Here is a 12,399-nt window from a genome sequence, read left to right as displayed (position 1 = left end):
CTGTTGTCATCTGGCCTCCACATGCACACACATGCAAACACACCTATACATATACATGCACCCCCCACACACACACAAATACACATTAAAAACAGGGGAACACGGGAACACAGATACAAAAAGGCCTAGAAGGAAGATGATGCAAAGAGAGACAAAGAGAACCTGGTCATCTACCAGTTAAGGGGAGGGGCCTGGGTCCCCACCCCTACTCCCCAGGCTGCTGTCAATGGATTTTAGATTTCTTGCCTCCAGGGAGTAAGAAAATATGTTTCTATTGCTGAGGCTATCCACTTTCAGTGGAAAATCACATTCCCCTCTGGAACTTTCTAAGGAACTCTGCAAGGGCAATGACTAGCCAGGTAGACTCCCTCCACGTATGTATTGGAGGCATCATCACAATTGGCATGCTGTAGCATTCTTGACCTTTTTGGCTCATGGCTTTCTTGGCTCTGGTGGCCTCAGAGACAATCCCTTCCTAAGACTGATGAAGCGGCTACACTTAGGAAGAGATGTCTGGGGATCTGCAGGCCCAGAGAGGCACCAGGGGCTCAGGTGTCCCGGTCACACTCACCCACCGCTGGCCAACACCACTTGACTTACCACCCAGTCCCTGCGGACAATCATGGTCTTGAAGATCTGGTACTGGAAGTACACAGGGATAAGCAGCGGTGGTCCGACTGTAGAGAGAACAAGTGGCCTGTCAGGGGTGAAGGAACATGTCGCCACCTGCAGGACAGCGCGACAGTCTGGTGTCTGGGAGTCTAGAGGAACGTAATGGGTCCAGACAAGTTTATACAAGCTGGCTGAGGGCACCCTTCCCTTGAGTAGGCACACTGCCACTCTGCCGGTCTGAGAAGGGATGGGAGGAAATGGGGGCAGAGAGCACAGCTGGGGACTTCTGGGTCTCGCACTCACTCAGGAAGAAGTATTCGTGCTGGTGGTTGTAGGGCAGGTAGTTCAGCTTCTTCTTGCCGTACTGAGGAGAGAGGAAGGGAGTGGAGATGAGCCTCAGTCCCCCACCTCCAACCTTCTTTCCACGCCACGGTCCTCAGGGGAGACCTCATCTCTTTCCCACCTATCTGTATCTGGGTTCAACAAGGCTTCCGCTGCCAATTTCCTTGGGCTTGGCTACACTATAGTGTTTTTACCGGAGCTAGGGTCAGACTCCTGGCCTTGGCAGCCCCAGTGAGTTATGCTCAGCTACCTATCAGCAATGGCTCAATTAAAGAAATAGAGAAAACAGAGAAAGGAGATTTAGTCAGTGTGATAACACTGTGAAGAAAAGAATTAAGAGGTCCAGTAAAACACACTACACCACACCCCTATCCATCATTGGGATCCTAAAAGGAGGGTTTGGTTTAAACCCAAAGCAAGAGGTATATATAACTAAGCGGGTCTGGTCAAGATGTGGCCCTGCCCATCACTGGCCTATCTTCGTCTCTGTTCCAGTCTTTCCTGCAAGGCAGTCTGACAAGTTCTCAGAATTGGGTGAGATCTCTCTGGGAGACAAGCTCTTCCCTGGCTGCCACCAGGCTTCAGCTTTTTCCTTCTCCCAGCATCCTGGGTAATTTCCAATTTCTTGGGGTCTATTGTTCAACAGTCTGAGAGCCAAAGGGAGCGGGCATAAGTTTCTGTTTTAGAATACCTTCATTCCTGCCAGTGCCATGAAGCTAAAATCCCAGGCCAGCCCTCAGTCTGGCTGCCAAAGTTCAGGCTCACAATTAATAACTACCCAAGTCATGAGAAGTAGACCTCCTGTTCGTCTGTCTTTTCTTTCCTTTCCTTCTTTTTTTTCTGTTGTAGTTTTGTTGGAAGTGTTGGAAATGGACTTCAGGGCCTAATTCATGTTAAGCAAGTTCTCTGCCACCGAGCTACACTCCTAAGCCTTGGGTGAACTTGGAGATAACAATAAAAAGTATAATAAGCCTAGGTACCCCACGAGGAGCTTCTGGGACTGCCTCTACCTCTACCCTTTCAGGAATGACAGAGGTTCCCAGGTCTCAATGGGGCACTCCCTGGACACTGTTAACAGCTAAGAGAAAGCAACAAGAACCAGGAATTTTTAACAGACACAGTCCTGGGAACATCTATTCTTGAGATTTTACAGTCATTTCTCAAGGCTAATCTCTTTCCAGTGGCTCCTGACACTTGAGGAAGCCAGTTAGGCAGAAGAGGCCCTACACAACTGAAGAGATGGCTCATCTGTTAGGAGCACGTGTTCTAGAGGACCCAGGCCTGGTTCCCAGCAGGTGACTCGCAACCATCTGTAACTCCAGCTCCAGGGGTTCCGATGCCCTCTTCTGACCTCTCTTGAGCATCACGCACTCATGTGGTGCACACACACAAGAACAGACAGAACGGTTATATACATACCATAAAATATGCATGGAATAAAATAAATAGAAGCAGCAGCAGTCACCCTTTAATCCCAGGGCCTGACCCCTAGGGAGCAGCCCACCCAACACTGCCACAGATCAAGGAGCACCTGCTCTTTTTGCTTGCACTGCTGGCCGGGGGGTGGAGTGAGGTGGAAGGGGAGAGTAAGCCTGTGCTAGGAGTCAACAGATCCAAACGTATTAGATGCTGCTTCTTGTCAGCACGGAGCCCATGCAGGTCCCCAGGTCTTTCTGAGCATGTTTGAATTTCAAGTTATTGGTTGTTAAGCGTTGCCAATGGGAACCTCAACATAATGACAAGTTGACTCCAGGACAATGCCACCCTTCCCTCTCCAAACCCAAAACTTATGTCGCCCTCCTTGAACACTTCTGGGGATCAGGAGAGCAAAATGAGTTACAGATGAAAGACAACTTGGATGTCTCCTAAGCTCTGTACCCCAAGTGAAAACAGAGTGAGAAGTGTGTGTCAAAATCACAGAAGTCCCTGGGCTCCCACAAGGTAGGGGTGTGGGTGGGAACAAAGTCCAGTCTGTCCCCAGAATGTGTGTCTTGGTACCAGTGGTCATGGTCACACGCCTGCCAAAGGACAACCAGAAATGATCTCTTTGTTCCTTGTAGCTTCCTGTGTCTTGGCAAGGACCTCATGCATTCCCAGAAAGTATGTCATGTACACATAGTCTGTCATTAGAGTCAGGCCTGAGGTTGGCCTAGGACATGTCAGAGCCAGGGAAGCCTCAGAGGGGCCTCAGAGGGACGAGAGATACCCCCCTAAGGTGCCCAGTGAGTTTGGGGAGCAGCCGTCAGGGGAACATGAGGACAGACCCTGAGTCCTGCTCTGACCTCCTCCCAGGAGCCAGTGAACCGGCACCCAAGCCCAGACTCTGAAGGCAGGCTTCCCAGCCCTGGTTGTCCCCTATATCTGTTCCCTCTGGAGACAGTGCTGGCTAGTTTTATGTCAATGATACGAAGTCACTGGAGAGGAGGGAGCCTCAACTGAGAAAACGCCTCAGTAAGATCAGACTACAGGCAGGCCAGCAGGGCCTTGTCTTAGTGATAGGGGCAGATCCTGCCCATTGGGGGTGGGGATGCCCCTGGACTGGTGGTCCTGGGTTCTACAAGAAAGCACACTGAACAAGTCATGGGGAGTAAGCTAGGAAGCAGCATTCCTCCATGGCCTCTGCATCAGCTCCTGCCACCAGGTTCCTGCCCCATTTGAGAGCCTGTCCTGACTTCCCTCAGTGATGGACTATGATGTGGAAGTGTAAACCAAATAAACTCTTTCCCTCCAACTTGCTTTTAGTCATGGTGTTTCATCAGAGCAATAGTAACCCTAACTAAGACAGAGACTGGGCATCAAGGATGATCTTCAGGTCAGCAGAGGCAGAAGGCCCCTTAAAGGACTGTGGGAGAGGGTCACCAGGGCAGACCATTTGAAGGTTGTATTTGCATAGCAAGCACTGTTTCCATTGGTTTACGGTCACTGTGGGGAATAACTGAGACCGTAGGGCTGCCTCCAGCTGCTTCCAGTTGGTAAGCATTATTGGCTTTCAATATCCCAGATTGACCCAGCATGGCCAAGCCACCCCAGGCAGTGGCAGGTCTCAGAACCAATCTCTATGGATGCCCAATCTTAGGGATGCAGGAACCCAGCATCTGGAAACAATTCTCCATTAAACCAAACTGCTTAACCTCCATGATGACCTTTGGGTTCCATGCTGCAAAGTGAAGGTACGGTGCATACTTCATAGGGATTCTGAGAGCCCAATGAATGATGGAGATACAGAGGCACTATGGGATGGTGAGCAGTGTCATAGTGACTGACATACACATGCACAAAGTGGCATGCTGACACAGCACTGTGGCATGCTGACACAGCACTGCATGTCTGTTTCCAACTCAGCAGCCTCGGAAGGGACAGCTCCAAAGGGATGTTAGGGAATGGCTGAGCCACCTCTCTTACTCAAAGCTCATTTAGATGGTTAATACTGACTATCAACTTCCTGGTGAGTCTAGATGTAGTTCCTTACGGTTGGAAAACCTGCCTTAGATGCAGGTGCACCATGCCATGCATTAGGGTCTTAAACCGAATAAAAAGAAAAAAAGCAAGCCAAGCACCAGCATCCATCTCTCCCTGCTTCCTGACGGCCCTCCACCCTGATGGACTGAATCCCTCGAACTGTAAGCCAAAGAACCCCCCGCCCCCAAGATGTTTCATGTCAGGCTTTTCAGTCAAAGCAATGAAAAAAGAAACTGGCACATCCACAAAGCACAAACTGTGATCTCAGGGACACCAGGCCATGCCCTGTGATGCTTCTCCAGCTGGTTGGTTCTACTTGGCTCATGGCTTGTCAAGTCAGGGGATCAAGAAATGGATGCAAGGAGGAGCTTTAGAATGCTCCGAGTTAGGAGGGTGCCTATGTGGCTTCTTTTCAGAACGCCGGACTTACCAACAGAGACATTACCAAGGGCTGGCAAGCTGGTGACCTGGGTGGTAGCTGAACTGTGACTTTGAGTATGTCATTTTCTTCTGCCTTAGAGGTTCTAGTTACCTAATGACCGATGACAGCTCCCGCCTCACAGGTTAAATAAAGAGTATATGGTGTTGTGCACACCTGAGACTCACTCAGTAAGTTACTCTTCCTTCCAGCTGGCAGGTGCTGAGGCCAAAGTCTGGGATCCACGGGATCCTACTCATCTCCTCTCCTGTCCCACGAGGGAAGGAAGCTGGGGGAGCCAATGAAAGTCGAGGGGAGGAGCCAGGAAGACAAACGACACTCTGACTAACTAACCTGTTGTGACCAGAGCCCAGGATGGAGATGGCGGCACACAGAGCTCTCATCGACCTGGGACAGATGAAGACCACAGCAAAGGGCAGAAAGCAGAACGTGCTGCCAGCCCTGGTGTGACGAGCTTCTTCACCACAGGCCAGATGTGATAGTTAGTAATGCCTGCCAACTTGATGAGATCTAGAAACCACGTAGGAGATAAGCCTTCTGGACATATCTGTGAGGGATAACTGAAGTGGGAGACCCCCTTACCTGTGGGTGGCACTATTCCTTAGGCTCCAGTCTAGGACATATCTAAAACAGGAAGCAAGCTGAACACCAGCCTTCACCCCCACTTCATGACTATGAACACAGTGACCAGCCAGCCCTGCTCCTTCCACCATGCCTCCTCTATCATAAAGGAATGACTCCCCTGGAAATCTAAGCAAAAATAAGTCCTTTCTTTCTTAAATGGCTTCTTGTTAGTTTTTTTTTTTTTTTTTTTTTTTTGTCACAACAATGAGAAAAGTAACTAACATATCGAACTGCTACCAAGAAGCGTGGCCACTGTGTGATAATCCTGACCATGTGGCTTGTAGTGCTGGGGACTGGCTTGTGGGAGGAATGGGGAAGTTGTGACGTAAGCTGAAGAAGCCCCAGAATGCTGTACGCAGGGCTTCCTGGGTCATTCTGCGGGGAATCTGGAAGATCAGAAGGCTGAAAGGCTGAGGGCTGGCAAGGGCTAGCTCATGAGGTTTGGGAAGGGGACAAGGACTCATTCAGGAAATGGGCAGGAGGCCTTTGTGTGGTGTTCTGGCAACGAATCTGACTATGTCCTGAGAACTTGGGTGAGGCTGAACTCAATAGTAGTGGGTTAATTAATGTGTTTGGTGAAGGAAATCTCAAGGCAGAGAATGAGCTGTCTGTGGATCAGGTCAAGTTTACATCGAAAGAGCGACATGGAAGGGCAAATGCTAAAGATTCTCATAGGCTAAGGGAATGAGCTCAGATAAACAGAGAACTGTAGCCAACGCTTCAACTACAACAGAGGCTGTGACTGTGACTGTTGACGGGGCTGTGGCTGTGACTGTTGACGGGGTTGTGACTGTTGACGGGGTTGTGACTGTTGATGGGGCTGTGGCTGTGACTGTTGACGGGGTTGTGACTGTTGACGGGGCTGTGGCTGTGACTGTTGACAGGGCTGTGACTGTGACTGTTGACGAGGCTGAGGCTGTGACTGTGGCTGTTGACGGGGCTGTGACTGTTGATGGGGCTGTGACAGTTGACAGGGCTGTGGCTGTGACTATTGACGGGGTTGTGACTGTTGACGGGGTTGTGACTGTTGATGGGGCTGTGGCTGTGACTGTTGACGGGGTTGTGACTGTTGACGGGGCTGTGGCTGTGACTATTGACGAGGCTGAGGCTGTGACTGTTGACGGGGTTGTGACTGTTGATGGGGCTGTGACAGTTGACAGGGCTGTGGCTGTGACTGTTGACGAGGCTGAGGCTGTGACTGTGGCTGTTGACAGGGCTGTGACTGTGGCTGTTGGCAGAAGCTGTGACAGCTAACAGAAGTTGTGATTCTAACAGAATACCTCCCGTCTTCACTGTTATAATAGGAAAGTTGTCCTCGGGTGAAGGCCCCACCTATCAAAGGCTCCAACTTGTAAAATGCAATCCATTTGAAAAGAGAGATCCTGGACCTGTAGAGATAGCTGGGCAGTTAAGAGCACTTGCTGCTTTTTCAGGAGACCTCGGTTTGATTCTCAGAATCCACATGACATCTCACAACCACCTGAGATATGAAAATGAAGTGTAAGTTTCAATGAGACATCTCTTCCTTCCCATCGTGTTCAAGATGCCAGAATCATGGAATACTCTCCAAGTACAACTGCATGTACACAATGGAGCCAGCTTGAGCCCTTTGAGTCCAGATGATTCTATCACAAACCCTAGCTGCTGCAAATGGAGCTTTAGATTTAGGCGTTTGCCATGCTGGGTATCAGTCCTACTGTGTTTGCTGTGCCCATCCTTTAGGGATGTGAATGTTTACTCTGTGCCAATGCATGTTGGAAGTATGGAATGTAGGCTTCAATGTTACAGGTGCTCACAGTGAGGAGGCTGACAGAGTCTCAGAGGAGACTGTGCATATACACTTTTAGTTGTATGTGTGTGCATGTGTGTGCATGTGTGTATGAAGGTGTCCATGGAGGTCAGAAGAGGGTGTCAGATCCCCTGGAGCTGGAATTACAAACAGTTGTGAGCTGCCCAACATGGTTTTCTAGGATCTGAACTCTGCTAGGAACTGAACTTGCGTCTTCGGGAAGAGTAGCATTGATCTCAGCCAGCTCCTGCACTGCAACTGTTAAAGACAACAGACTGTTGAAGTTGGACTGCATGCATTTTGCACTGTGAGATGCCATGAACTTCAAGAACATCAGGGGAAGGTTGTGGCCTAAAAGCAATGTGTCTGGGTTTAAGAAATGGCACCGCGATAGTGAATACTGATTATTACCTTGACAGGCACTAGGCTCACCCGGGAACACCCGGGAGGAGTTATCTTGATTAGATTAACTGGGGTGGGAAGACCTACACTAACAACCTGATATGTTGACCTCCTAGACTAATAAAAAGAGAAAGCAAGCCAAGCATCAACATCCATCTCTGTTCCCAACTGCAGATGCCACGGCTAGCCAACTTCCTGCTCCTGCCATCATGCCTTCCCTACCTCGATGGAATGTACTGCCTTTATCTGTAAATCCTAATAAACCCTCCCTTCTTTAAATGTCAGGCATTTAAAGGCTTCATGTCAGGTGGCAGCAAGAAGAAACAGAAATAATGCAGCAGACACAGGCAAGGTCATGGGGAGGGACCTTTCGGGTTTGAAGTGAAGCATCTGAGGAGTAACAAGGGTCTTCCTCGTCTGCCCAGAGCTGAGGGGCGGTTTGGCAGGATTGCCACAAGGTCAATTGCTGCCTCTGAGAACTCACAAACTCATGTACAGAGCAACGAACAACGTGGCCACAGTCGGCACTGGGAGGATGCTAGATGCTCACCCAAGTTCCGAAGAAGAGGGCTGCATGTGCCCTAGGAGCTGCGGTGGGGACTAAAGGTCTGCCGGAAGCAGGAAGGTAAGTAGAAAGTAGGGCGCTTCACAGAGGCGTAGAGGGGGGAGCCCTCAGGCAGGAAGGCTGGCAGGCTCCCACTTCTGGGAACACTACACTATGGGGACAGTGACATGGCAAAAGGGAGGGGTGGCAAACAAGATTGTTGCATTTACCACAGTCTAATTAGGCTGAGAGTCTCCACCCAGCGCTGAAACCCCAGGCAGAAATAACAGAATGGTGCCAGTAGAGAGAAGGCACTGGCCTCCTTATTTATAAGAGTGTGATTGATTGATTGCCTTCCCAGGAGAGAAACTGAATGCACGTTGCTCCAAACAAACCAAGGACACCCTCCCAGAAGTCATAAATACAAGCAGGTAGTGCAAGATTGCTCTTAATATTTCAGTGACTCCGATGCCCTTGTGGCTAGTCTGCTCTGGTCATCCATATCTGAGGTAAAGGCCTTGGTGGGCATCAGCTTTGGAGCCTGGGACAGAGGCTTAAGGCCCTGAGGTATGGCCATGTGTGGCTCTGTTGAGCCCATGTGCTGGAATTGCTGTCAGCCCAAGTAGAGACCAGGATTCCCTTTAGGCAAGCATGGTCTCCTGAGCACTTGCACACAATTCAACCAGAAACCCAGAAAATGTGGTGTTTCCCTTGTAAACACCTGATCGCCTGACCGCGGACACTGTGATGCTGGCCTCCATCTTCAAATGCCACTGCCAACAGGACGAGCCGACTCCCACGACCTCCCTCCCAAAGTCAGTCAGCATTTGAGAAGTGAGATGGGCTGGAATTCACCCGCTACAGTGCAGCCGATCTGCAGAGCTGGTGACCCTGGCTTCCCTTTGTTTGTCAGGAACTCGGGACTATCTGTAAGAAGAGCTAACGGCTTTACCGCAGATGTTAAGGAAGACTTTGTCCTCACTATCAGGAGACCTCTGAGCAATCAGCTCTCCTATCCAAACACTTTTAACCAAAGGTTAACAGGCCATATCCTGAAACAAATACAGGTGTTGGACACAGAATGAAATCCCTGCCTAGGCACAGTTCGGAACTGTGGCTGATGCCCTGTGCATCTTGGGTCAGACAGGGATATAAATCAGAACTGAGGAGAAGAGGCTCTCTCATCTATGTTACGAGCCTTGGATACCAACACAGCTAGGCTACTCCTTCTTCTATGACCCTGATTACTGAGGGTAAGTTTGTATTCTCTCATAACTGCCTACTGAGGGCTCTGCTCTGCCCAGCACTGTCATTTCCCACTATGATGTTGAGATTGAACCAAGGCCTTGAGCATTTCAGGCAAGGTCTCTGCCACTGAGCGATACCCACCGCTTGACTTGTGTACATCCTCCGTGTATCTCCAAGATACAAACATGGATAGATTTTTTTCCCCCTCTTCCTTCCTTCCTTTTGGTAAATTAAACCCTACTCTACTTTTTAAAAAAAGTATAGAACGATCATCCCCGTTTAAAAGACACTTCTTGCTATGGAGACCTGGCTGGCCTCAAACTCACAGAATTTCCCCTATCTTAGTATCCTGCTGTCTGAGATTAGAAGCATACACAACCATGCCTAGATTGAGCACATTCTTTAAAAGCATCAAGGGTGCCTTATTTTACTTCTCTATGTAATGTGTTTGGATATTTTGCCTGTGTGTGTCTGTGCATTACTTGCATGCCTGAAGAGGTTAGAAAGGGTGTCAGATCCTCTGAGACTAGAGTTACTGATAGTTGTGAGCTGCCATGTGCAGGTGTTGGGAGCCAAACCTGGGTTCTCTAAAAGCACAGCCAGTTTTCTTAACTGTTGAGTCACCTCTCCAGTCCTATTGCATTTTTTTAAATTAGCATTCTTTAAACTTTTCCCCATTTATGTGTATGTGTGCGTGCGCACGCATGCCATAGTGCATGTGCAGAGGTCAGAGGACAATTTAAAGGATTTAATTCTCACCTTCCATCATCATGTGCCTCAGGGATCAAGCTCAGATTATCAGGCCTGGCAGCAAGCATCTTTACCAACAGAACCACCTCACTAGCCTTTTATTTTGTTTTCGACAAAAGTCTCATTATCTGGACCAAGTTAAGCTAGAATTTGAAATCCTCCTGCCTCTATTTCCAGAGTTTTGAGTTCTGGCCTTATCACCACGCCTGGTTGGGTGTGCCTTTAGTGAAAGAAAATTAAGTGGCTGGGGATACAGAATCAGAGGAGAAAACTAAAGAGTTCAATGGTAGAACTTGGGCTTAACACGTGTGAGGCCCTGAGTTTGGACCCCAACACTTACCCCAAAGAGGGAAATTAGGATCAGCAGCACAAAGATTTCTCATATGAAATAATATGCATCTTGCTAGAATATGTAAATGGAACAGAACGGTACACAGTCCCCAAGAGTGAGACCAATTCCCTTGCACTCCTAGAACACATTAAAGCAGGGAGCTGCAGAAGAGAAGGCCTACGTTATTCCCGTTTTGTTTCTAAAGAAAAAGGTAGATGCATAGTATGGCAGTTTGGATAGGAATGGCCCCCACAGACAGGAAGTGGCTCTATTAGGAAGTAGTGTGGCCTCGTTGGAGGACATGTGTCATTGGAGGCAGGTTCTGGGTCTCAGAAGCGCAAGTCAGTTTACTTCCTGTTGCCTGCGGATCAAGATAGAGAACTCTCAGTTCCTCTAACACTGTGTCTGCTTGCAGGCTGCCATGCTTCTCGTTGTGCTAATAATGGACGAAACCTCCGAAGGTGTAAGTCAACCCCAATGAGATGTTTCCTTTCTAAGAGTGGCTGAGGTCATGGTGTCTCTTCACAGCAATAGAAACCCTAACGAAGACAGATGACCATATACACACAGAAGATATTGAGGGCTGGAGACAAGGTTGGCAGCAGGCACTTACAAAGCCATCTAGCTTCTCACTAACAGTGGTTATTATTGGGTCCATAAACTTGAGGTCAAGAGGTAATAAAGATAAAGTACTGAATATACATTGCTATACTGTTTCAATATTTGTACCAAGTATGTTTTATATTTATAATAAAAAAATAAAATGATAGTAAAATAAGTGTGGGCAAAAAGAAGGAAGGGTCCTAGCAAAGATCTGAAGGCTTATCCTGGACTAACTGGTGAATGACCAGACCCTCTGACACTTCCTGTCTTCTGTCTGAGCCTTGCTTTCTCATAAGCTGTTAAGGGCGGCTTGAACAGGCTGCTCTTCTGCAGACAACGCTTCCTGCACACAGACTGGCCCTACTGGACCGTCATGGAGGCCTAGGATTCTGCCTTCTTGAAAAACTTGACCCAGTTTCCTGTGGGCAGAAGGGACGAATGCACTGAGCCTACTCATGAAGTTCTGTGTCCAGTTCTCTCAAGGAAGGCCATTCTACGTAGACTGCAGCTGGGATAACTCAGGGAAGGGTTCTGAGCAGCAGAAGGTGTGGATGTCCTGGTTGAATGCTGACCCTACAGGACTCCTTCCTCCCTCCCATGACACCTCCTAACCAACGCCATCCCCGCACGGGTACCTCAAGGGGCTGCCACTCGCCAAGGACAAACAGGTGCCGGCTCTTTATGTCTGGATCCTTGTGGAAGATGTTGGGCTTGGCATGGTGCTGGAAGTGTCGATGGTTCCACCAGTTGGCAGAGGCACCCTGTAAGCAGAGAGAAGTGAGGTGAGCCACGAAGGTCAGTGGGCCCGTGACCTTGCCAGGGATGGGTCTTGTCTGGAACCATGTGCTGGTACTTCCCCACAAATGACTGGCTTCTCCATCACATATGGGGATCATGCCTGGAGTCCCTGGAAATCAGATGATAGCCCTGCCACTTCTGAGAGAGAGAGAGAGAGAGAGAGAGAGAGAGAGAGAGAGAGAGATTCAAAAATAACCATGACAGAAATGAACTGAAATGCATTTTCATGCATTCATGAAATGTCCATGAACTGAAACTGCAATGTGATATCCATACAACAGGATGGTTTAGCTAACAGCAGGATGGCTCAGTGACTGGAGGTGCCTTCCCCAAAGCCAGAGGACCTGAGTTTGATCTCTGGGATTCGCATGGTAGAAGGAGAGAACCAACTCTTAAAAGATGTCTCTGACTTCCACATATATGCTGCACTGCCCCTCTCCCCAGTTAATAAATTCACA

General features: G+C 48.9%; 1 protein-coding gene across 1 annotated transcript in view; it reads right to left on the bottom strand.

Moving 5' to 3' along the window:
* Window positions 1-12,399, bottom strand: part of Fads2 (fatty acid desaturase 2) — a 38,736-nt gene that overhangs the window by 8,133 nt on the left and 18,204 nt on the right. The window contains exons 5-7 of the mRNA XM_048457828.3: window positions 11,779-11,904; window positions 916-976; window positions 601-677 (exon numbers count right to left, since the gene is read on the bottom strand). Coding sequence (XP_048313785.3) covers window positions 601-677; window positions 916-976; window positions 11,779-11,904 — 264 coding nt within the window. The remainder of the gene's footprint in view (window positions 1-600; window positions 678-915; window positions 977-11,778; window positions 11,905-12,399) is intronic.

The sequence above is a fragment of the Myodes glareolus genome, chromosome 7, assembly GCF_982192425.1.
Source record: "Myodes glareolus chromosome 7, mMyoGla1.1, whole genome shotgun sequence".
In the NCBI taxonomy this organism is placed as follows: domain Eukaryota; kingdom Metazoa; phylum Chordata; class Mammalia; order Rodentia; family Cricetidae; genus Myodes; species Myodes glareolus.
Note: the sequence above shows the minus strand (reverse complement) of the source record. Positions and strands in the feature narration are given on the sequence as shown.